The 21,625-nt window shown below is 40.9% G+C and overlaps 1 protein-coding gene across 2 annotated transcripts in view; it reads right to left on the bottom strand.

The window, feature by feature from the left end:
- Positions 1-1,821: 1,821 nt before the first annotated feature.
- Positions 1,822-21,625, bottom strand: part of RPAP1 (RNA polymerase II associated protein 1) — a 38,428-nt gene continuing 18,624 nt past the window's right edge. For both annotated transcript variants that reach the window (XM_083863494.1, XM_083863495.1), the window contains exons 12-25: positions 20,711-20,893; positions 18,926-19,060; positions 18,570-18,749; positions 16,503-16,660; positions 15,032-15,202; positions 14,072-14,273; positions 12,033-12,142; positions 10,006-10,201; positions 8,941-9,090; positions 8,351-8,493; positions 6,376-7,180; positions 5,449-5,625; positions 4,739-4,795; positions 1,822-3,981 (exon numbers count right to left, since the gene is read on the bottom strand). In XM_083863494.1, coding sequence (XP_083719620.1) covers positions 3,826-3,981; positions 4,739-4,795; positions 5,449-5,625; positions 6,376-7,180; positions 8,351-8,493; positions 8,941-9,090; positions 10,006-10,201; positions 12,033-12,142; positions 14,072-14,273; positions 15,032-15,202; positions 16,503-16,660; positions 18,570-18,749; positions 18,926-19,060; positions 20,711-20,893 — 2,823 coding nt within the window. In that variant the 3' untranslated portion in view covers positions 1,822-3,825. The remainder of the gene's footprint in view (positions 3,982-4,738; positions 4,796-5,448; positions 5,626-6,375; positions 7,181-8,350; positions 8,494-8,940; positions 9,091-10,005; positions 10,202-12,032; positions 12,143-14,071; positions 14,274-15,031; positions 15,203-16,502; positions 16,661-18,569; positions 18,750-18,925; positions 19,061-20,710; positions 20,894-21,625) is intronic.

Here is a 21,625-nt window from a genome sequence, read left to right as displayed (position 1 = left end):
ATCTACATCTTATGGCTTGCCCTGTCCATGACTTCATCAGTAAAAGGTGTTTAGGGTTTGCCTGGCATTAAGTGGCCAGACAGAATGCATTAGTCTAAAAATGGATTATTAAATTCCACTGTCAAACTGAAGTAGTCAATAAATCCAGAGGAACAGAAGTCCTTCAACTATATAATGCTTTACGTGTACTGTTAAAAAGTTCCATACAGTTTGGTTTCAGTCCTGTTTTCATTTCTTCACTGCCTAACCCTTTACTTTCTTCTGTCAGGCCTTGTCCTACCTCAGTGTGTAGTACTGCCAGCTACTGAGTTGCTTACATCTTTCTGGGAACCATCCCTACTCAGAAAAGTGAGCCAAGTCACCACATATGGATTCTAAACTCCAGGACTTCAAATCACTCACACAGTTGAAGGATCACAAATCAACTCCATTTCTTCTAGGCAGAAAAGGACATACTTCCAAGCTGATGGGAGAACTCTCTTTCCTTTCAAAAGATTCAGTAAAATACCACTGAATTCATAGGATGCAAACCTGTGACAGCCCCACCCTCTCACCTGCCTACTCAACAGCAATGCTGAAAGGATTATCTTCAACTCATCTTCAGTCCAATCAACCATTTGTTTTTAAAACCATAACCATTTGTGGTTTTTTATTTTTGTTGCTGCTTTCCAGTGCATCCCATGCCAAATTTGTAACAATAGATTCCACTAAAAACCACCTGAGACATCATCAGTAGCTTAGATGAAACAAAGTATATTTTAGCCACAAAGGACCAGAAAATGGGGTGCCCTTTTTAAGAATTAAAAGATAGGCAGGAATTTTTATAGTTGTTGTTGCTGGTTTTGTTGACTTCTGATGAGTTACCAGAGAACATTTGTTCTTCTGAGTTAGAACCACTTCAGCATCAGAAACCTATTTGTGGGTCCTATTTCAGCAGAATTATTTTCTTCTCAGAGAAATCTTAAGCCTTCAGTAAGGAGTCAAGAAGTCACATCCGGTTTTTTTGGACAGTTTTAATTTCCTTCATCTCGTCACTTACCCTAATCAGGATGAAACTGGATTAATGGAATGGGCATGCTTTGGTCCTGTCTGACTGCATTCAGCTTACGTTTAAATCTTACATTTAATGTATCATGATTTTTCAAAAATGCTCCTGCTGGCAAAGCACTGTACCACATAAAATCACATAAAATATTTAATTCTTCACACTTGCTCCAAGAGTATATACAAAAATAAAAAAAATACAAAAAAATCAAACAATGTGTAAGGGTGGTTGTTTTTTCTTCAGGTCCCAGTAGGACTGAGGCTGAGAAATCTTGTATTTAAACTAGATAAAGCAATGCCCTCTAGTGTTCTGTGGAGAAATCCCATACAAGATTGCTGAAAGCCTTAAAAAATTCATGTACCATCTCAAGTGACAGTCAAAGTTTTGAAAGCTTACAGCTCATATGCAGCATCCTTGGAATTTTCTGCATATGACTGTGGCCTGCAGAACTATTTGGGATCTGTTCTTTTCCTTCTCTCCACTTTCAAATGGATACATCATACTTTCAAATACCATCTGTGGCATTTTTCCCACCTGGGGCATGTGTCAAATCACATCATACCACCCTGCAGCTTCCCCAAGTACACACAGCATTTGGTACTCTGTGTTACTGACCCATCACACAAGCAGGATGTAATTTTTGGCTTGAGGCACTTTCTTACAGAGGTCCAAAGTTTAGCAGAATTCTTTAAGGCAGAAGCCATCCCAAGATATTGAAAAACTGTAAACAGAACTATCCAAATTCAAGAAAGACTCAAAGCATTCTCATAGTTCAAAAAAACTCCTGCAGAGCTATCAAAATATTTATTTACATCCTGTACACATTACAAAATTCAACTTTGCATTTCACAAAGGACTGGAAGACTTTATAACTGAAGGTCTGAAAAACAAAAGGTAAAGTCCTTGATGAAGGCTGCTCTTAAATGGGAAGTTAGGGGTCCTTAAATTTTACCATCCATTGCTCTGAAAGAAAACTGCTGGGCTCTCATCATCTAGACAGATTAAAGCTTGAATGACTTTGATTAAACTTTTAATCACATCAAATACTTTTAAAATAATTAGCAACAATAAAAAACCTATTAGAGCACTATGCTTTTGTGATTTTACATCACATTGATCTGCTGCAGATAGAAACCACAGATCAAAAGGGAAGCAAAAAAAAAAAAAAAAAAAGAGGATTGTAAGGAAACACCAGTTCTGCCCATTTCCTCTCTGAAATAAGGAGAAAAAAGATGAAACTGACTGTTTTCTGGCAACCTAAGGGGAAGGGGACTGGTACACTTAGAAAACTACCAATACACAGACAGCATCAGTCACAAATGCCCTAAGCCCTACGTGATTATGCAGGGAGGGGGGCAGCAACACTTGACTGTCAGGTGAAAAAAAGATACTGTATTATGGCTGGACACAAGATCTTTTCTTTTCCAAACTCAACGATTCTTTGATTTTATTAAGTTACTGTCTGGAATTTGTTTCTTGTATGAATAATTGCAATCATTGCAAGTGTGCCTATTAGCAGTGATTCACACTCCTATTGGGACATTCACTGGAGCAAGGTTAATTACAGGCGGGGTTTCTTCAGAGGAAAGCCAGCTTGGCCTCTTTGATAGGTAAAAACAGAGTCTGAGCTCTTCAAAGCAGGCATCACCCTGCAACTTCTAGAATTTATTCATAAAAACAAAACATCAGAAATCTCTTTAAAAAGTTTTGTTCATATAGTCAAGTTCTCCAAACAAAAGCCTGCTAGAGTGACCATGCAAAAGTATAAAGAAAACATCCAGTGAGATCATATACCTAGAGTAAATTCTGGACTTGATGTGTCACTTGTGGTGAGCCTTTAGGATTCTATATTTGCAGCCCTCGTGTCTAAGGCTGCAATTCACAATTTGGATGTAGAAATGGGATCAAATTAGACATTTTTTAAATCAGGTTTGAGCTAGGAAACTCCACTTTGGAATTTAAATTGCATTCTCTCAGAGGGCAACCAATACATATTCTAATTAAACAGGCAGATACTTTTTTTTTTTTTCCTCTAATGAGGGGTGGTTACTGCCAAGCATTCTGGCCTGCAAAGAAATTATTTTTGATCTTGTTATACATGTAACCAAATTAAGGGAGAAAAGAAAGCAGTTTAGAGACCATCCAAAAGACAGCCAAGGGAGGGTATTCAGTGTTCGTACCACTGCACTAGGAACTCATATTTCTTACAGGTCTAACACAATACATCTGTGTTACTGAGTGTATGCAGAGAACATTATCTTGAAGAAACTGATTGTATGTTAAAAATACCCTCCCAGGATCAGATTACTCCCTGTCACACTATCATTCTGTTTGCAGGGTATAGTGTGAGGAAAGGACCATTGAAAATCCAAGGCACAAAAAACACGATGGAAGGATCTGGAGAAAACAGACATTATCTTGAGAACCCAGTTCCCAGCCTGACTGAACAGAACAGCTTTTCCAGTTCCTTCAGTTTATATGCCTTTCAGACATATTCTCACTTTCTCTAGGAAGAAGCAGAACAACTTGAAGGAGAATGGAGGCAAATATTCCCACATCCATCACAGAGAGACCACACACATACATGTTGTCATATCTTGACAACACGTATGTTGTTCTGTAGGGCCAGGAGCATTCTGCTAGTGCTTCACTAGGCAAAGATGCCAAAAATGTCCAGGTAAGACACTAAAACCATCTGAACTGCAAGTACTTTCATCAGTGAAGTATAAACAGAGCTTCTCCATTCTTCACCTTGGCCCTCTTCTGGTACAAGTGCTTTGCTATAAGTCTGTTGCTGGTGCATTCTCTGTAATTTCTTTCTGTGTCACTATCTGCAAGTACTTCAGTCGCATGGGAGGAAGCTGCTCATAAAGATCAAATCCCAAAGGACTCTCTGCATTCAGCAGTCTGTAGTACAGCAGGTGCTTTTTCAAGTTCTGAAGAAAGAAACAGAAAGGTATCTAATCTTTTCCACCATCTCCAATACAACACAACAAATCTGCAAATAGTAGAATTCCATCATCATGTCCAAGATATTTAGTTACATCACCTTCAATAGAAGAGCTATAAAAGGCAAATTTCTTCCAATAAAATTCACTTCTTTTTGCATGAGAATTCCTCTTCTAAACACAACTCCATTGTCTCCTCAACAACTCCTCACAATGACTTCTTGCCAGAAACCCAAGTGGATTTTTGAGTGTGATCTAATAATTTACCCTGGACACTGATCACAGAGGGCCAAATGACCCAGCTCTGTCCCACAAAGGACAGATTTTGGCAAGCTCCTTGAAAAAAAGAGAAATCTGTCCTTTTCTTTTCAGGGGCAACATCAAACTAAGAAATAAGACAGATTACTGCTGGCCACCTATTCATAACTGTGCTACAATCTAGCACAATCTCTAGCATCTCTAGCTATCTAGATATAACACTGCTTGGACAAGAGACATGGAAATACAGTACAGGAGATTCATCCAGGTTCCAGTGGGCTCAGTGTTTTGAGGTCAATGACTGCAAGAACTAGTTAAGCGTATTTACAAATATTGCAGGCCAAAATCTTGCTGCTAATCTCCTCTCATTCTCAAATTAGCAAGATAATTAAACACAAATTTCAAAAGCCAAACACAAGTCTGTAAGAGTTTCCATGTATGGAAAACTTAATTCCCAGCAGCATAAGCTGAATCTTACAAATCCTACCTCATCCACCAACAGCCACGTCTTCCTCAGCATGCTTTTCCGAGCAGCATCTGTCTCCTGGGAACAAAACACATACTTTCCTTAATATGGTGCAGTAATACCTTTGCCCAGGGGCATACAGCACTCCAGGATGATTTGTTCATTATAATGATGAGCAGCTTGTTCCAGCAGAAAATGCTTGAGATGCCTTATCACCTAATTCCTGCCTCTCTGCTCCTTTCCCTGATCTGAATCTCAGCTGACTTGTCAACCTTCAGGTAGAACTGCAGATCAGAGGTGAAATGTTAGCACAACTATTCACTGATAGAGGCCTCAAGGCCATAGGAGGCCTTCTGCTTGGTTACTCAAGCAAAGTCAAAGAAAAGAGTACTTCGCACCTTAAGATTGCTACAGCAGAGGCCAAACCTATTACAAGCTCTCTCTGCCTGATCACCTTTCTTCCTCCCACACCACAGAACACATAATTGCTGACCTCAAAAATTTAGGTAGGACTGGCTACCATTAACTCAAGTACATTAGGGTATAATGAACAAAAGCTGCTGCCTCATATGTGGATTCTCAAACAGCTGACCTCAATACATTTGCTTACAATTTTTGTTTTCAAGTCCCAAAGGTCAGTGATTCATCACAAGCCACACTGGACTTTTATCGGGAGAGCAGATGCAAAACCCAAAGACTGCAGCCCTAAAGCTCTGCTATCCATTACCTACCTGTGTTGTGTTTTCTTGGGAGAAAATGAAACTGTTCACATGAGCCACGGCCACCACGTAGAGAACAGGGCACCAGGTGTGTCGCAGTGCACCAGTGACCAGCGTTCGGAAGTAGAGTCGCAGGAGGTTCAGGTTATCCTCAGGAGGGGAAGTGTAGCGCTCAAGAGGCACAGGAAACTGCAACAAACCCATCCAGGCAACATTACTATTTTTGTCAGGGTCTAAGTAGTGAGAGGAAGTTCATAACTTCCAGGGTGCCCTTGCTTGTGCATGCCCTCCTATAATGCAATGTACCCCAGTGGCATGACCCCCATTTGCAGCAGAGCTGCTACAGCCCACCCTGACTGATGTGACCAGTGTTGTCAAGACCTCTTCAGCTTCATGGAGAGATGTTTTACTGGTCCTGTCCCTGCAGCTGATTCTTGCACAGATAAGATGTGTGCTTATGAAATAAGAGGACAGAGTATTTTTGACAGATTCAGTAAATTCTCTCTCTTGTGCTCTGCTCACTCAAGAGAAATGCAGTCCTACACTTGACAGACCAAATTTTCTTGCCATTACTCAATAGAGCTCAATTCCAGTATAACTATATGTGGAAAAATGGTTGAGAGGGAAAATGACTATTTGTCTATGCATGGGCAAGGAAAAATTTCTCACCAAGGTGTGAAAACACTTATTTAAGGGAAAAGTAATTGTAGCAGAACACAGGGTGCTACCAGCCCTTCATACATACAACCTATAAATTATAAGTTCTCAATGGTTAAACCAAGCAAGGTTTGGGACAGTTTCCACTGAAGATTTAGCAATTTCACAAGTCCTGCCCTCCACATATACACAAAAATCAAGGTTAGAGAATCACAGGCAAGAGCTCAGTAATGAAGAAATATAGAGTGACAGGCAATTGGCAATTACTGAAGCCAGGATTACCTGCTGTAAGGGCACTCCCAGCGCCCGCAGGATATTTGTGTGCTCCCCAAAAACAGAGAGACGCAGGTGAACACTGAAACGTTTCTGAAGAGGTAGAAGAACAAAGACTCCAAAGAGTGGATCTCCAAAGGAGACACCCTCAAATTGCTCCAGGAGATTTATATAGAGATCGTGGAAGGATGCTAAACCAGGGAGAGGAGCATCCAGATTCAGGGAGTCCAGGGCCTTGGGTTGGCAATACACAGAGAGAAGGGCAGCTGTGTAGCGGTGGATTGGTGCCTCTAGAAAGAGATCATTGCCAGTGAGGAAGACACACATAAGGCGTGCAAGTTTGGCAGCAGTAGGGATGCTCTGAAGGATTTTAGAACGCCAGGTTTCCAGCAACAAGACCCACTGCAGGTTCCAGGTCACAGTGTTGATGAGATCAAGTGGGAGAGAGTTCAGTATAGCCCCACGTGTCTCTGCATTAGTCACTTTGTTGTAGAGGCTGATAAGTGGAAAGAATGGCCAGTCTGAAGGCAGGATGGGCCCTTTGACCTCAGGAAGCAGCATTGACTGGATGAGGTAATTCCGCCCTTGGTAGGATGCCTGGGAACGTGTAAGGGTGGGCTGCAAGTGGACAAAGTGAGAGAGGTAGCAGGAACGAATGGAAGGCAGATTCTGGTACGATTCTCTCAGCAGGGCACCACGAGTAACCTTTGGAAGAAATGCTGCTGCAGAGCCAGGCTGAGCCAGTTTGGCACTGGTGCCCAGATGCAGAATATCAGAGAAGTCAGCTGCTTCTGGCCCTCCAGCTTTCCCTTCACTGTAAGGTAAAGAGAAACAACAGTTTAAGAAACAAAGAAACAAACACCTGAAATGCCAAACAAACAACACATCACATAAATTCATCTCTACAGTACTCCTGGAACAGAGCACTCAACACTTTCTACACCATTGAGCTATTCTAATACAGATGGCCTGTAAAGCATCAGCTGCTTTGGTATTTACAGTGAATTCACAGAACCACATTTGGTTGCTGACTAGCACCACTGAGGCCGTGCCATGAAAACACAATGCCAGTCTAGTGTGGAGGCTGAAGCCCCTTGTCCAGAGAGGCAGCCTACTTACCAACACAGTTATGAGAGTGCTGAGATGAAATACTGCATATCAGATAAGGCCTAGAAAAACCAGTAAGACAATTCTTGAAACAGTAGCTTTGCAGCTGGCAGTGGCAAGCTCAGGGGAACCACATAGACTGATAGAAACTGTGCATGTGGAGGGTGTTTGTCAAATCCTTATGCCACAATCTCAGACCAAAGACTCACCACTTTGTTGACCCAACAAAAGAACCGAAACACCACCACATAAACAAATCCACTAACAAATTTTCCTTCTTTCTGAAAAAACAGTCTCTCCTTACAGCACTTTGGTTCAACCTCCTACAGAGACACACCAAGCCTAATTTGAAATGGATTGAGATGAACAAGATAAACTGCTACCATCTTCTTGCCCAGATATGAGAGGATTCATATTTGAGATGCTCATGATTTCTTCCAGTTTAAGGTGGAAGATATCGCATTTGTCAAATCAGCAAATATTTGTGTAAGAACTTGATTAATAAGGGTTTGAGGAAGATTCATTAAGCTTTTCAGACGATGTCAAATTCTCATTTATTTTCTAGACTCCCTACTTTTAAGATGGTAAATGCTAGGCCTTAGGGACGTTCAGTTCTATCAGGAGTCACACAAGCCTTGTCACAGAGGAAATCAAAAGAAACTGGTCACATTTCTCAACACCGGTACATCAGAGAAAAATATACAACCACATTGCTTGCCTGATTAGACAGCTCCACGCTTGGAGTAAGTAAAATTTAACTACAGGCCCTGTTAAAGGACAAAATTATGACAAAACTGCACTGCCAAAGTGTTTTTTCCATTTTCCTCATGTTTTAACCACATACCAGACTAAAGAAAGGAAAAAACACAAAGCTTACGGAAGAAACTCTGGATTAAAGGCAAGATCCAGTAGGACCTCGTGAGCCAGATGCTCACTCCCTGGCAACAGACGGCTTAGCAATGCCATGGCAACACAGTGATGGAGTGAGGCATGCTGGGCGTAATCCGGACAAGTGCCTGCCTGTACAGGAAGGAAAACAACAGATAAAAGCACTTTATCATTTGTCAACAAGACAATCAACAAGGACAGGAGGGTCAAACAAGATGCAGATCTTGCTGCAAAGTGAAAGACTGAGGCAGACTGCAAGAGCTGTCAGCATTCATACCAAGAGATATTTCTGCTTCCCCTACTGCCTTAGATAGTCAGATATTTTTTTAGCAACACAGTTGAAAACTTTGTTCTTACTCTATCCCAAAGAAAGGCAAAAATAGAATTTTTCCATCCAAAGTATTCTGGAACTAAATCCCCCCATCAGTGACTGGAAAGATGTTTTTGCTAATAGGTCATAAAAGTCAGCAGAAGAGTTGCCAGACCTAAGTCACATACAAGAAGGAACAGGGAGATGAAGACTGCTGCCAGTGAAGTCAGTTCCTTGGGGGAAAGAAATGAAAGGACTAATAACGATACCATTCTCCGAGCCAATGCTAACACAAAGTACTGCAGGTGATATTCATGGCGTAGGATCCACGCAGATGAGGGAGTCACAGAGGGAGGTCCAGTCTGCCAACTTTGATGCAGATAATCCTTCAAGCCTCTGACGCCCAGCACAGAGCTGTACTATAAAGGAATCACAAATGGAGACAAATAATATTACAACAGTTTGTGTTTGGAGGAAAGCAAAACACAGCCCTCTCCAAGGCCCATCCCCTACCTTCTCTCACATTCTCACATTCGAATTCCTGTTGGCTACTCCAAAAGCTATATTTAAGAATAGCCTTATAAATATCTGCTTTTCTTCTCAGGGCTCACCTGCATCCATCATGACTATCCCCACCACAGATAATCTACAGTCACTGCCTACAATTTCCACAGTGTTCTCCAAGGCAGAAATCTGGCCAGTGGCTTAAAATGTATTTCCCTTAGTAGCCAATCAGATAATTCAACACAAAGTGACACAGGAAGGCTTTGAGAAAGCTTATGCTAGGTATTCCATCTTTCTAGGGCTCAGACATTTCCTCTTTAGGGTCTGCAATCTTCCATGCCTCACTCATTCTAGCAGTTCAAAACAAACCATAGTAGGAAGGACCCTCTTCAGAAGCACTGTAGCACTCATTCTCCTCTTTAGTATTACCCCATTCTTCTTTGTTATATATGCTTCAACCATGCTTCTCCTCCAACGACAATCAAGTTATATATTTTGTTTAGCCGAACAACAGTTATTCAACTCTTCTCAACATTCTTTATAAATCCATTCTTTATGCATCACCTGCTCTGTAATTCCAGCTTTCTGGTGTCAACTGAATATTGGAATTCAAAGACAAGATATTTTTCTGATCCTCATCCCAATTGTTCTGAAAGTTGGGCTGTTTCTCTCCACAATACTTTAATATTTTGAAAATTAAAATGCACAACAATTTGCTTTTAACAGTCCTTCTAACATCTCTTTTATGCCTGGGATGGTACAAACACTAACCTCCCTCACAAGTATATCATCATTCACCTAGAATTTACAGTGAAAATGTTTATTCTCACCTTGCTGGTCAGGCCCTTGTGAATGTGAGTGATGTTATTGATGAGAAATAAGAGGGCAGTGAGGAAGGGGAAAGGTGACTTGGAGCCAACCAGGCTCAAAGGAGGTTTGCCTCCAGTGCAACTCAGAGATGCAATGCTGCCAACAGATTCTGGTGCTGGGGAACAGGACAGAGGGTTGCACAAAGCAGAACACGGCCTGTGTGAACAAATAAAGAGAGAGGAGTTAAATCAAAACTATTCAGAGGGCTGAGGCATTATCTTTTTGCTATCTACCTGAACTGCACCACACATTGCAGTAAAATGGAAGCCCTGAAGACAGTGAAAGCAAAAAGCCAGTCTCTCAGCTGGTACACCGAGCACTACTGCCATACAAGCTAATGCCAGTGAGCTGTCAGGAACTCTTCAGCTAAATTGGTCATGATGATCAGAAATACTGATGCAGTGACGCACTTCTGATGTCAAATACCTGAAAGTATTGGACCTTTGATTCAAAAAAAATGTGCCATTCCCCACATACATATGCACACCAGGCTAATAAGGCTGCCCACCCACTCAAGACATTTCAATAATAAACTTGTAGGCAAAACCGAAAAGATTGTATCTAAAATTGACATTGATTGCAAAAATGCTGCCCTTTATGTACTAATGAAATGCATATTTTTAAATTGTATTCAGAAAGGACGTAGCTTTACTGTAGATGAACATGACTGTGCAGACCACTCTTGGCATGTGTTCTCCACACCAGCACTGCTTGTGGGACCCAGAGTAGATACATCATGTCTGTATAGGTAAGACCACCACAAAGAAGAGTGACCACAAGCAAGCTGCTCAATGGAAATGGGGTAGTAGGGCAAACCCTGCCAAAGATTTATATCATTACTCTATGGCAGAAAACTAATTGCTCAAATGCATTGCTCTTTCTACCACTGGTATAACATGTAGAAGATGCATATACACGTGGAGGCTCACAAAGTACCCTGAAAATTCCTGGACCTAAACTGCCCAGAGAGTTTAGACAAAATTGTAAAAATATTAGGGCAGAGATCAGCTGACTCTGGTTTTTACCAGCAAGTGTTAAGAACAGCAAAAATTCTTGTGGATGAGCTTTTATAGCCTCTGTCTTCAGATCACAAATCCACTGTCTTCAGATCACAAGGACAGGCAGAAAAGGGTCTAATGAGTGCTCTTGTGCTGGAAGCTTTGGTGCCAAGAGCTTCAGATCCCACTTTCAGTCATGAAAGAACATGGGCCAAGCTGTTTGGCAACCATTCAAATACCACTTGAAAACAAAAAATTCAAGTGCCCTTTATATCAGATGTTCTCAGAGGTGGATGGATGCCTCTCTGACTACAACTCAGGCCTTTTAGATTCCTCACTCCAGAAGATTAATCACAGCCTAGTAAGGAGGCTCCCTCTACAGCAGAAAGACAGAATATCTGCTGTGCTTAACTGTTCCAGAGCCAGAGCTTATGTTATCCAAATGTCTGGAAGAACATTTTGGTATCTGTTTTTGCACTTCTCTGCAGGGGTTTTCAAAGCCCAAGTGAAGCTCTGCAGGAGCTAAAAGATGGGAATCTAGTTAAATTCTTTTACATAAGCAGCACCATACAGAGCACATGAACAGTACATGAACTCACACACTCACCTCATCTTGTAAGAAGGACTCAACTAATGCTGCATGTGCTATTTTTTTAGACTAGTGAAACCAAAGAAGAATCAAAGCCAAGAGTGACTAAAATAATCTGAAATCGATATGAAAACCCCAACTACACGGCAAAGCAGAGATGCAGCAGCACCAGTAGAAAAGGAGGAGCTGAAAACCTCTGCAGGCATGACGTCTTTTCTGTGAGAGGGGAGAGGACAAAGCAGGGTGTAGACATAGCCCTACTGTACTCCAATTCCCATACCTGGGGCATATTGCATAGGGAAAAGAGGAGAGCGGGGGGAAGAGCTGTCACACAGTGCAGTATAGAAATGGGGTTCTCTCAGCTTCTGACAACAGCATCTTGGCAGTGAAATGGTTTTACCTGAGCAAGTCCCACATGCTGTCTATGGCTGGCTGGCTGAGAAGGGGCTGCAGCACCTCCAATGTCAAACTTTCCAGTTCCTCTAAGCAGTCAACTGGATTGACCGACGGCTGTAGAAGACATGGAGAATGACAGGAAAAGAGAGTGAATGACCACAGCATCCAGTGATAGCAAAAGGACAGACTGATTTATTTACTTCCTCTGTTTATTACCTCTTTGCCAGACCCCATCACCTACACAGTGGTACTGCTCAGGTTAGAGCTGGCCTCACTGCTCATAGTGTGGAAGCTGAGAGCTGGCACCTCAAAGTGTTCTCACACTCAAGTATGAAAATGCATCCTAGAGATTCTTAATTGGCTGGAAGCAAGATATGAGATCCTTGGAATCAAGATTCCCTAAATAAAAACTTGGCTAGATCAAAAAAACACCCCCTCCCCCTACCATCTACATGTTTCTATTTTAAATTGAAGGTGACACAAAGATGATCAGAACTAACTTGAGAAATCTGAGTGGCACCATGAAGGTCTCCAAAAAAACCAAAACAAACAAACAAACAAAAACAAACAAACAAACAAAATCAGCTGCATAAAGTGTGATTGACCTAACCATCAAAGCATGACTGTGGATGAACACTGCACAGAGGAGGAACTGTGGCTTTTACAGAATCATCCAAATTCTTCTGACCCTAGTAAGCAATATTCCAGGTTGAAGGAACATGCTGGCAAATTTTAACACTTTTTATCTTCATTAGAATGCTGCTTTGGGATACAGAAATATTCATTTCCATTACATAAAATCTGATTTTCCCCCAGGTGAAATCCACCTCCAGATATCAGTAAAACATTTGTGAAGATGTTAACCTTAGTTTTTAATAGTCTAACAAAAATATTACAAGAAGGTCCCAGTATACACTAATCTAATTACTATACAAGTTCTTTGCACTAATCTATTCAAATATGCTATGTACAAAATTATTTTTTAATCAGCTAACTACAGGATGACTGAACTTCTTTTTAAGTGGAAATTCAAAAACCCAGCACAACTCAAGGACTTAAAAAAAATCGTTTCCTCAGCCACTCTTTTGGAATATCCATAAAGGTTAAAAAGGAGCATTAACCCCTTGGCTGTTCTGGTTCTCTAATGCTCAGGACATAATCACAGCCTGTGAAAGGTATACCAACCTTCAGGGCCCTGAAGACATCTTTGAGAGATACTGGCAGTTTCCACCCCAGCCATAACTAATAAACTCAGTTGCTTTCGGCAAGTTTCAGAGGAGTTGCACAAGTGTGAAGAACTACAGCCACTAAATTACCCCCACACCTTCGACAGAGCTCTCCCAAGTAGGAACTCAGACATGTCAGTTGGGCAGTAAAGAGGAAAATTGCATTCATCTTTAGAACATGAATCTTTAAGGTAGCTAAAGCACAAGACATTATTCTTCAACAGCATCACACTGACATGTCACCTTCAGAAGATTCACTTTAAAAGATGACCACATACTACAACTGTGTGTTACAGAATTTGACCTTGAATGTCAGTGGGCCAACAAATAAATTTATCTTTATTATTTCCTATCCAAAGTTCATACGGCATGACCCTTAATGCTCCATGTTCCACCCAGATGACTGCAGTGTAGGTGTCCACATGTAAGCTCTCAGACCAAAGCAAATGCAAAAACGCATTACTTCATTTATCCCACTAGGAAAAACGACTGCCAAATAAAATTACACTGTATTTGCTTCATGCTCTGTAGTAAATCAGAACAATTACAGCACTACCACATACCTTGATTGAGACTCTGATCCCAAAGGATGAAAGGACAAAATAGGAAGACAGATATTTTACATATAGGGTTAGCAGACTTAAGTGACCCTGAATGTCATGAAGCCTAGATACGAGCTGTGGTAACAAAATCAGGGCTCAGCTAGATGCTTTAATGTCTGTTTTTTTCAAGACTACTTATAAGTTCCAGTTTTCAGAGGTAATACAGAAGCTGATGCTGGTGAGATGAGAAGACAGTCTGTATTTTCAGGCCTTACCTGTTGGCTGTAAGCACTGTAATAAACTCCCAAGAAGATCACACAAGCTGTGGTCAGAGGCTGGAGAGTTTGCCAAGTTTCTGTCTGGGATATCTGCTGAAGGATTTTTTTCAGACTTGTCTCAAGGAAGGGCTGTAAGCCTGACACTTGACTCCATGCTATTGGAGGAGGTGGAATTGGTTCACTATCTTCTGAGTTATTGCTGAAACACAATGGAAGAATGACACAGGATAGCAAATAAATATCAAACAACTGTCTCTCTAAATCTTTAATTTTAATAGAAAGATGTCTAGAAAATTATATCCAACAGATTAACAAAGGGGAAAGTCTTTGCATAGTCCCACAACCCAGACCAAATAATTTAGGCAAAAGGATAAATGTAGATGTACTTACAAAAGCTGAAGTTTCTTCTCCTGCACTACTCTGCCCCTGAGCTATGCTCTAGCTTTACCAGAAGTGCTATCTCAGTACTCAGCTTTAGTTAAAGAGTTTTTTGCTTTCCACCAGAAAAAAATACCAGTGTCTGCAGCAAATCCTACTGCTTTGATGTTTATCAAAACCTAACCATCTCTTAATCCTGGAGTCATCTTGGTTTCTGCAGAGGTTTGGTTTTCTCCAAACCTTAAGACATTTCCTTTCTTTACTCCCAACGGAAGTTCAAAGCAGCCATCCTAGCTCCTCTCAGCAGGGCATTTGGCTAACAGTGCCCTTTATGCCCCCAAGCTTAATGTAGATTTTGACTCTTGCCTCTGGCCACACTAGCAGGCATACAGTTGTCAGACACTACTTCTGATCTTGTGTCAGAGGGAATACACCCCACCATGCAGAGGCTCGCGTGTGGGACAGTAAACAACTGAAAATGAGGGGGAAAAAAGGTGACAACCAGGTCTCCAAACCAAAGAAAGGGAAGATGGGATGCTAGCTACTGAGATGCACAGAATGGTGACTTAGAGAGCCTACCTGCTCAACTTGGCCTGCAGCTCTGCCGTGTATCCTGCTGTTTGTGTCACATGTGTCAACAGAGTAACCACTGCTGCAGCTCGCTGCACAGACAACTCAACCACAGGGCTCTTCCCACTGATCAACTCAGGCAGGGACTGCAGTATCCTCACCAGCACAGGGTAGAGATCACTGGAGTATGAATTACAGAATAGATATTGTTGGAAAGAGTCTCTGGAGATCATTTTTACTTCAATTCTCTGTTCAACACAGGCCAGCAAGAGCAAGATTGCACAGGGATATGTCCACTCAGATTTTTAATATCTTCAAGAACAGAGAGTTCAGTATCTTGCTGTGCAACAATGGTCCAGTGTTTGATCACCTTTACAGTAAAGTTAGTAAAGATTACAGTAAAAACACTTCAGTGGAATTTTGTGTATTTTCATTTGTGCCCATTGGCTCTTCACTTTCCACTGGAAGAATCTGGCTTTATCTTCTTTACACTCCCAAATTATTTATTTATAAAGATTGCTAAAATGTGATTATGAGAACCATCACCACCACCACAATAACAAAAATAAACTGACATAGAAAAAAGATGACTAAGGAAGACTACTGCTATTCCAATTTCATCTGAATGAGACATAACTAATACTCTGCCTCCAAGCATTCTCATTACCTCTTGAAAAAACTACTTTGATTTTATTCTTTCTGGGGAATACTTCTCAGATTCTCAGCCACACTTACAATCTTGAAACTTTAAGGAATCTTCTGCTGTTTCTTTCCTCAACATTATTTACAGTGTTAAAACAGTATATACAGGTTTTACTCTTTTTAAATCATACATCAGATTGTGCCAAAGAACACAAAATGCTGCTGTGGATGAGAATCTCCCTTCTGAAACTCAATACTGGCCTCCCTTTTACTCCACTTCAGAGCAACTCCATAGCCATCTCTCTTCTTCCAATTCAATGCAATTACAGGAAGAAGATTAAATGCTTGAGGTAGGTCAGACCTACACCAGGTGCAGACCTTGGTGGTCAGCCACAAGAACTTGTCCTGCCCTGGAAGTCCATGCATCATGCAGTTTGTCTGCACCAGTCTGCCCCTCTCAGTGTGGTGACTGCTGCCCACAGACTGCCCCCAGGTCAAGCAGATTCAGTCCTGGGTGCACTGCAAACCACGTGTTTTGATGTCATACAGGCACAGACTATTCATCCCTTCAAGGGGAAAAAGATGCAGCCCTAAAAAGCTACAGTAGTCTCCCACTGTAAAGGAGAAACAAAATAACAGTGCTTAAACACAGGAGAACAACCAGAAAAAGGCAGTACACAGCATGAATACCCTTAGAAACTGAGTTTTACTGCAAGAGGCAAGAGAAAGTGAGGTAAGACACCCTGAAGAGAATAGAGACTGAGCCTGGAGAGCCCTCTATTTGCCCCTTTGGAACAGGATGCCCACTGCCTCTGGGGTGCCCTCCAGCTCTGAGTACCTGTAGAGGTCACAGGCCTGCCCGTAGGCAGCAGCCACAGCCCACAGGCGGAACGCTTCGGTGCTCAGCCTCACGGCTTCCTCCCTCGGCAGGGGCACGTCCAGGGGGGACTCAGCGATAAAGCGACTCAACCGACTCTTCATTTCAAATTTGTTAAGCTGTAAAACAAACCACAGGAAAAGGATCAAGAACAAAAAAGACAAAGGGATAAGGAGCATCAGCTGCATGCAGCGTTACCTCATTGCTCTGACACGCACAAAGAGCTGCGGATTTCAATTCAGCTCACCCTGAACTCCTCTCGCACTGCTCCAATCTGCTTTTATTTTGTGCAGTCTTAAGGAGCAGACTACAAAGGATCACTAAATGGTCAATGGCTATTAAGAGAGAAGTACTCCTGGAAGGGATGCCATGGGATACCTGATCTATTCCTAATACAAACCAACTACACCTAAATAATTTCTGATGGAGGTGTGTCTGCCCCACACACACACTCCTGTTTCGGATGCTCTCCACAGCATTTAACTGATTTTTAAAAAAATATATAATTCTCCTTCTATAAATAGTCATGATGCTGACATTCTTCTGGGGAGGTCACACTAGATGGGTTTCAGAAGTTCTACAATCTAAGTCTTTCTATAATTCAGTGTTTATTTTATGCAAAGGGTACCTCCTGCCTATTACTTTCATAAGGTTATAGAATTCTGATGCCTTGGAAATGTTCTGAGGTTATTTTGGTATTGAATTAAGCATGACATGACTCATTTGCAGTTCTCTAGAAATAATTTTTATCCTCCCCTACATCTGGGTATTTTTACTTAACCATAAAAAAGAGCTTCTCTTTCCTTCTCCCACACATACAAAAGCTTCTCTGTGCTCTGTCTAAACAAATGAGGCAACAATGTCTTTTTCACAGCACAAGGACATATTATAGGTAATTTAAATTTCAAATGCTTTAGAGACATCTTGTAGGGAAATCAATGCACACCAGCAAGAAAGCAAAGGAGGTGATGAGTCAAAACTATAAATTCTGACACCTCTCCTACAGAACAGAGGACAAAGTCAAATTTACTTCCAGAAGGAAGATGGAAGAACTTTGTTGTTAGCTAAAATAAATTTCTACGTTGATGGTTTTGATTTAGTTTTTTATTATCTTCCACTCCCACATTTAAGTGCATGTAACAGAGCATATGAGAGTGCCAAAGTAGCAAAGCCTGAGTGTCAGGAACCTTCTAAGCAATTTTTGCATACCTTGAAATACCAGGAGTACACCAAGCCTGAAGTAGAAAAATATCTGAATTTTATTCTGTTATGTTCCTAGCACTGCTTACAGTCTTTAAATATCCCACTATCCATCATTATTCTCTATATTTCACAGCACAGACTGGTGTTCTGTTGACAGTAGCAATTTCCTGGGTAGCAATTTGTTAGGTGCTGTTAACAACAGTGAACCAAACAGCCTAGAGAAGTGCTCTTTGCACTGTAATGAGTGCTGCTCTTGGTAGATTTCATGCATTGATAGCACCAGCATGACAACCTATATGAGGGAATGTAACTGTCTCTGAAGTTGAAAACCTGTCCAGAAGTTAAGAGGAGTTGAAAACTCTGATGAATTATCACAGAGTTATTAAAACAAATTAATGGCAGAAAAGTTCAATCAGGGTTGTAAAACACAAGGATAGTGAATTTGTCTCTGGTTTACACAGTCTTATACTGTCTGCCTATCCCTGAAACATGGGAGTGTACAGAGCATCACACATCAATGCACGCTCTAAACATCTACTCCTGGTCAGTATCACCCTGCTGGCCTCTGTGACTTTCATGAGTGCACCACACAAACCATAAAAAAGCAGAGTAAAGCTTGAGAAAGCTCAACTACCATTATGCAGGAGAAGCATCTTTATTATGATACTGTCAACAATTCCCTCAAAACACATTAATGCACCTTCATCACCCTGGTTTCTTCAGCTTCAGCTCACAGTCACCCCCAGTTGGCTTTGTTTATTTAGGAAGTAAGGCATAGAGAACAAAGGCCTTTCAATCAGAAAAGCTTTTCCAAGAACCACTCACCAGCCTGGCTGTTGCATTTCGGCCTCCAGATGCCAACACCCTGATGAACTTCATAGCACTGGCACAAGCAACTCCATGGAGACTGGTAAGTAAAAACCCTGGTTCAGCCACTTTGGGATCCCACTGAGTAGGGAGAAATTCCCTGACAATGGTCTCAATCAATCGAGGACAGTCAAGCAGCTGCAGAGAAATAGCAGGGAGCACAAATAACTAAAGATATGCAGTCATGCAAACAAGCAGAAGACACGCAAAACAGATAAGTTTGTCTGATCTCCTTGCCGTAACTTCACCTGATCTTTCTTCCCTATTCCCAACGTGTCTCTGTCGTTCCCAAACTCATACAATGGGAGATTTACCTGGCTGCACGCTTCAGAGGAGTGCCTTGCAATATGGGTGAGGATGTGCAGTATATCCAGGACTACTGTTGGAACAGGTCTCACCACCTCTAGGATGTACCTCAGCCGGTGCTGGATCCTTGTCTTCAAAAGTCCCTGGAAGGTGTTTAAAAAAAAATAATTAAAAATTGGTTAGGGTCTAAACAAGTGCTCTCTGTCTTTCAATTCCTGGAAACCAAAAGGAGATTACATCTTCAGAGACTGTTTTAAATTTAGCAGACATGAAACAAGAAAGTTTCTGTGTATTCGCAAGTATGCTGGCAAATGAGCAAGAGTTATCTGAACAGAGCAGAAACAACTTTAGTTCTGTTCTGAATCAGATCACTGGAGGGATTTGGATACATGTGTTTTACAGAGCATAAAACTCTAAGTGACAGGGAAATAACCTTCCCTATAAAAGACTGTTAAAACCTACTGCTGGTGTAGAAGGTTCTCGTGGACCTTGAATAATTTTGGTTAGACACCACCTCCAGCTAATGCAGCACTCTGAGAGTACCTGTCACATCAGAGAAAGTTGACAGAAACAGAGAACAGACAAATTCCTATTTTGCAGTAAGAAAAGAGATGTATAGGGATGATGTGACTTTTTTTATGATCAGTGGCAGTGCCAGGAAACAAATCATCATTTTACGTAAGGGTGCAATGTATTCCTGGTCCTGAGAAAAGGCAAATCCTCAATACCTGAATTCATATTACTGATACTTTTAAAAAATTGCAAGTTGTAGCTCTAGGTCTGACCAAGTTCAGCAGCTAGTTTAAATACTCCTTTACCAACTATGTGGAACAACTGGGTAACAGACTTATAATAAGCAAGTGTGAAATGGAACTGCACAGCAATGGGAACAGAGAATTTCATCACAAATACCTTCTGAGTTCAGACCACTCAGATCAAGGTGAATTATGCTGAACCACGAAAGTTTACAGAATCACAAATTAGTCTCCTGTCTATCTGTCTATACCACTCTTTTCTACGTTTTTTAAACAGTGCCAAACACCTAGCAGAATACATCTGAAATCATGAAGCCTCTAAACAAGACCAAATGCCCAAGTACAGCAATTCATTCACCCAATGATGCTTTTAGACCAAGTGCTGTTTAAACACAAGCTCAAGCATTAAGTGATGTGATCACAGGTTTTATTAATTGCAGCGGGCAAGAGGCTGAGTTTGAGATAAAGTTTGCTATTTTTAGATCTCATATCAAAAATACAGGATTAGGTTTAAAATGTGGGAGGAATTCCTTCTGAACGCTGTAAAAATCTTAATCTGACAAATGCAAACATGACGTTTGGGGAAATGGTAAATAGCCATCTTATGTCAAATAAAAAAAAGTATCACTGTACAAATCTAGTACTAGTTCTGAACTATCTAGCTGTAATATTCTTGTTTAACTTAATAATGGTTGGAACCTTTTCATTTTTAATTCAAGTAAGTGAGCCTGAAAGTCATGTCTGTATACAGTCTTTGAGGAAGCCTTATAAGGTCATCAGTGTATCTGTTGTTGAATTCCCTAGAGGAAGTTAAGAGATATTAATGATACTGAAATCACAGAAGTCTCAACACTTTTAGAGACCAATAAAACTATCATTCTGGTAATATATGACAGACTAACAGCCAGAAAGAGTTCTAATTCTTGTTCAGAATGTTCTTGTCCAGCATGCACAGGAGGGTGGATGTTTCAACAGCACACACGGCACTGTGCTGAGCCTATTTTCCAAAACAGATTCTGTGTCTAACTCTGTGATTACCTTTACAACATCATATCGGGCCACATCTGGGTCTGGCTTGTTTTCATCCTTTAATTTTTTATCCTGAGATTTCTCTGTTCCATTTAATTCTTCCTCTTCCTCCTCTTCCTCCTCCTCATTATTAGGGACAAAGGGGAATGCAGCCATCCCTTGGTACCATGAGAAAGTCCAATCGAGATATTTCTATAAGGAGGGTTAAAACATAAAATTTTCATAAAGAAAGACAAAAAGACAAAAAACTTTTTGGGGATGCTTTTAAATACAGAATGCTTTATTGATTCCTATATAATCTCAAGAAAACATGAAGACAATAAAAGCTATTCTAATCATATACAAGTAGAATTCAATGCTTTTTCAGGGAAATTATTTTGGCATGACACACATACAGATTTGGAAAAACCATTAAAAAGAATTACTGTGATGTGAATTAAGTTCACTACACAGCTAACAGAAATTTAGTTTAACTGGAAAAAAATTAGGATTATAAATAAGTAAATAAAACAACCACCAAGGCTCTAGGCACCAAATAGAAATTTGGTATTTATTGGCTTCCTATTTTTGGACCTGTGTGGAACTTAGGCCACAAATAACACAGAAAGATCATGCAAAAATTGATATGATACAATAAAGACTGCCTGGTCTATTTGTTCATGTTTGCTTCACTTTTGTTTGAACATCCCTCAGCAAATAGAGCAAAAACCTCTTTTTTTGTTCACAGCCGATGACAGTGCCAGGTACTTTCAAGTTCTAGGGTAATAGCCCAACTAGGGTAATAGTTTCAATTCTTCAGAGAGGGGATTGCTCCCATAACAGACCTACTTCCCCCAAAATGCTTTAGAATATGAAAGACAGCCAAATCAAATGCTTGCACTGCCTAATAACTGCTAAAATTTTTCATTTCCTGTACCCACAATC

This window comes from Zosterops lateralis, assembly GCF_965231275.1.
Source record: "Zosterops lateralis genome assembly, chromosome: 6".
NCBI classification, from domain to species: domain Eukaryota; kingdom Metazoa; phylum Chordata; class Aves; order Passeriformes; family Zosteropidae; genus Zosterops; species Zosterops lateralis.
Note: the sequence above shows the minus strand (reverse complement) of the source record. Positions and strands in the feature narration are given on the sequence as shown.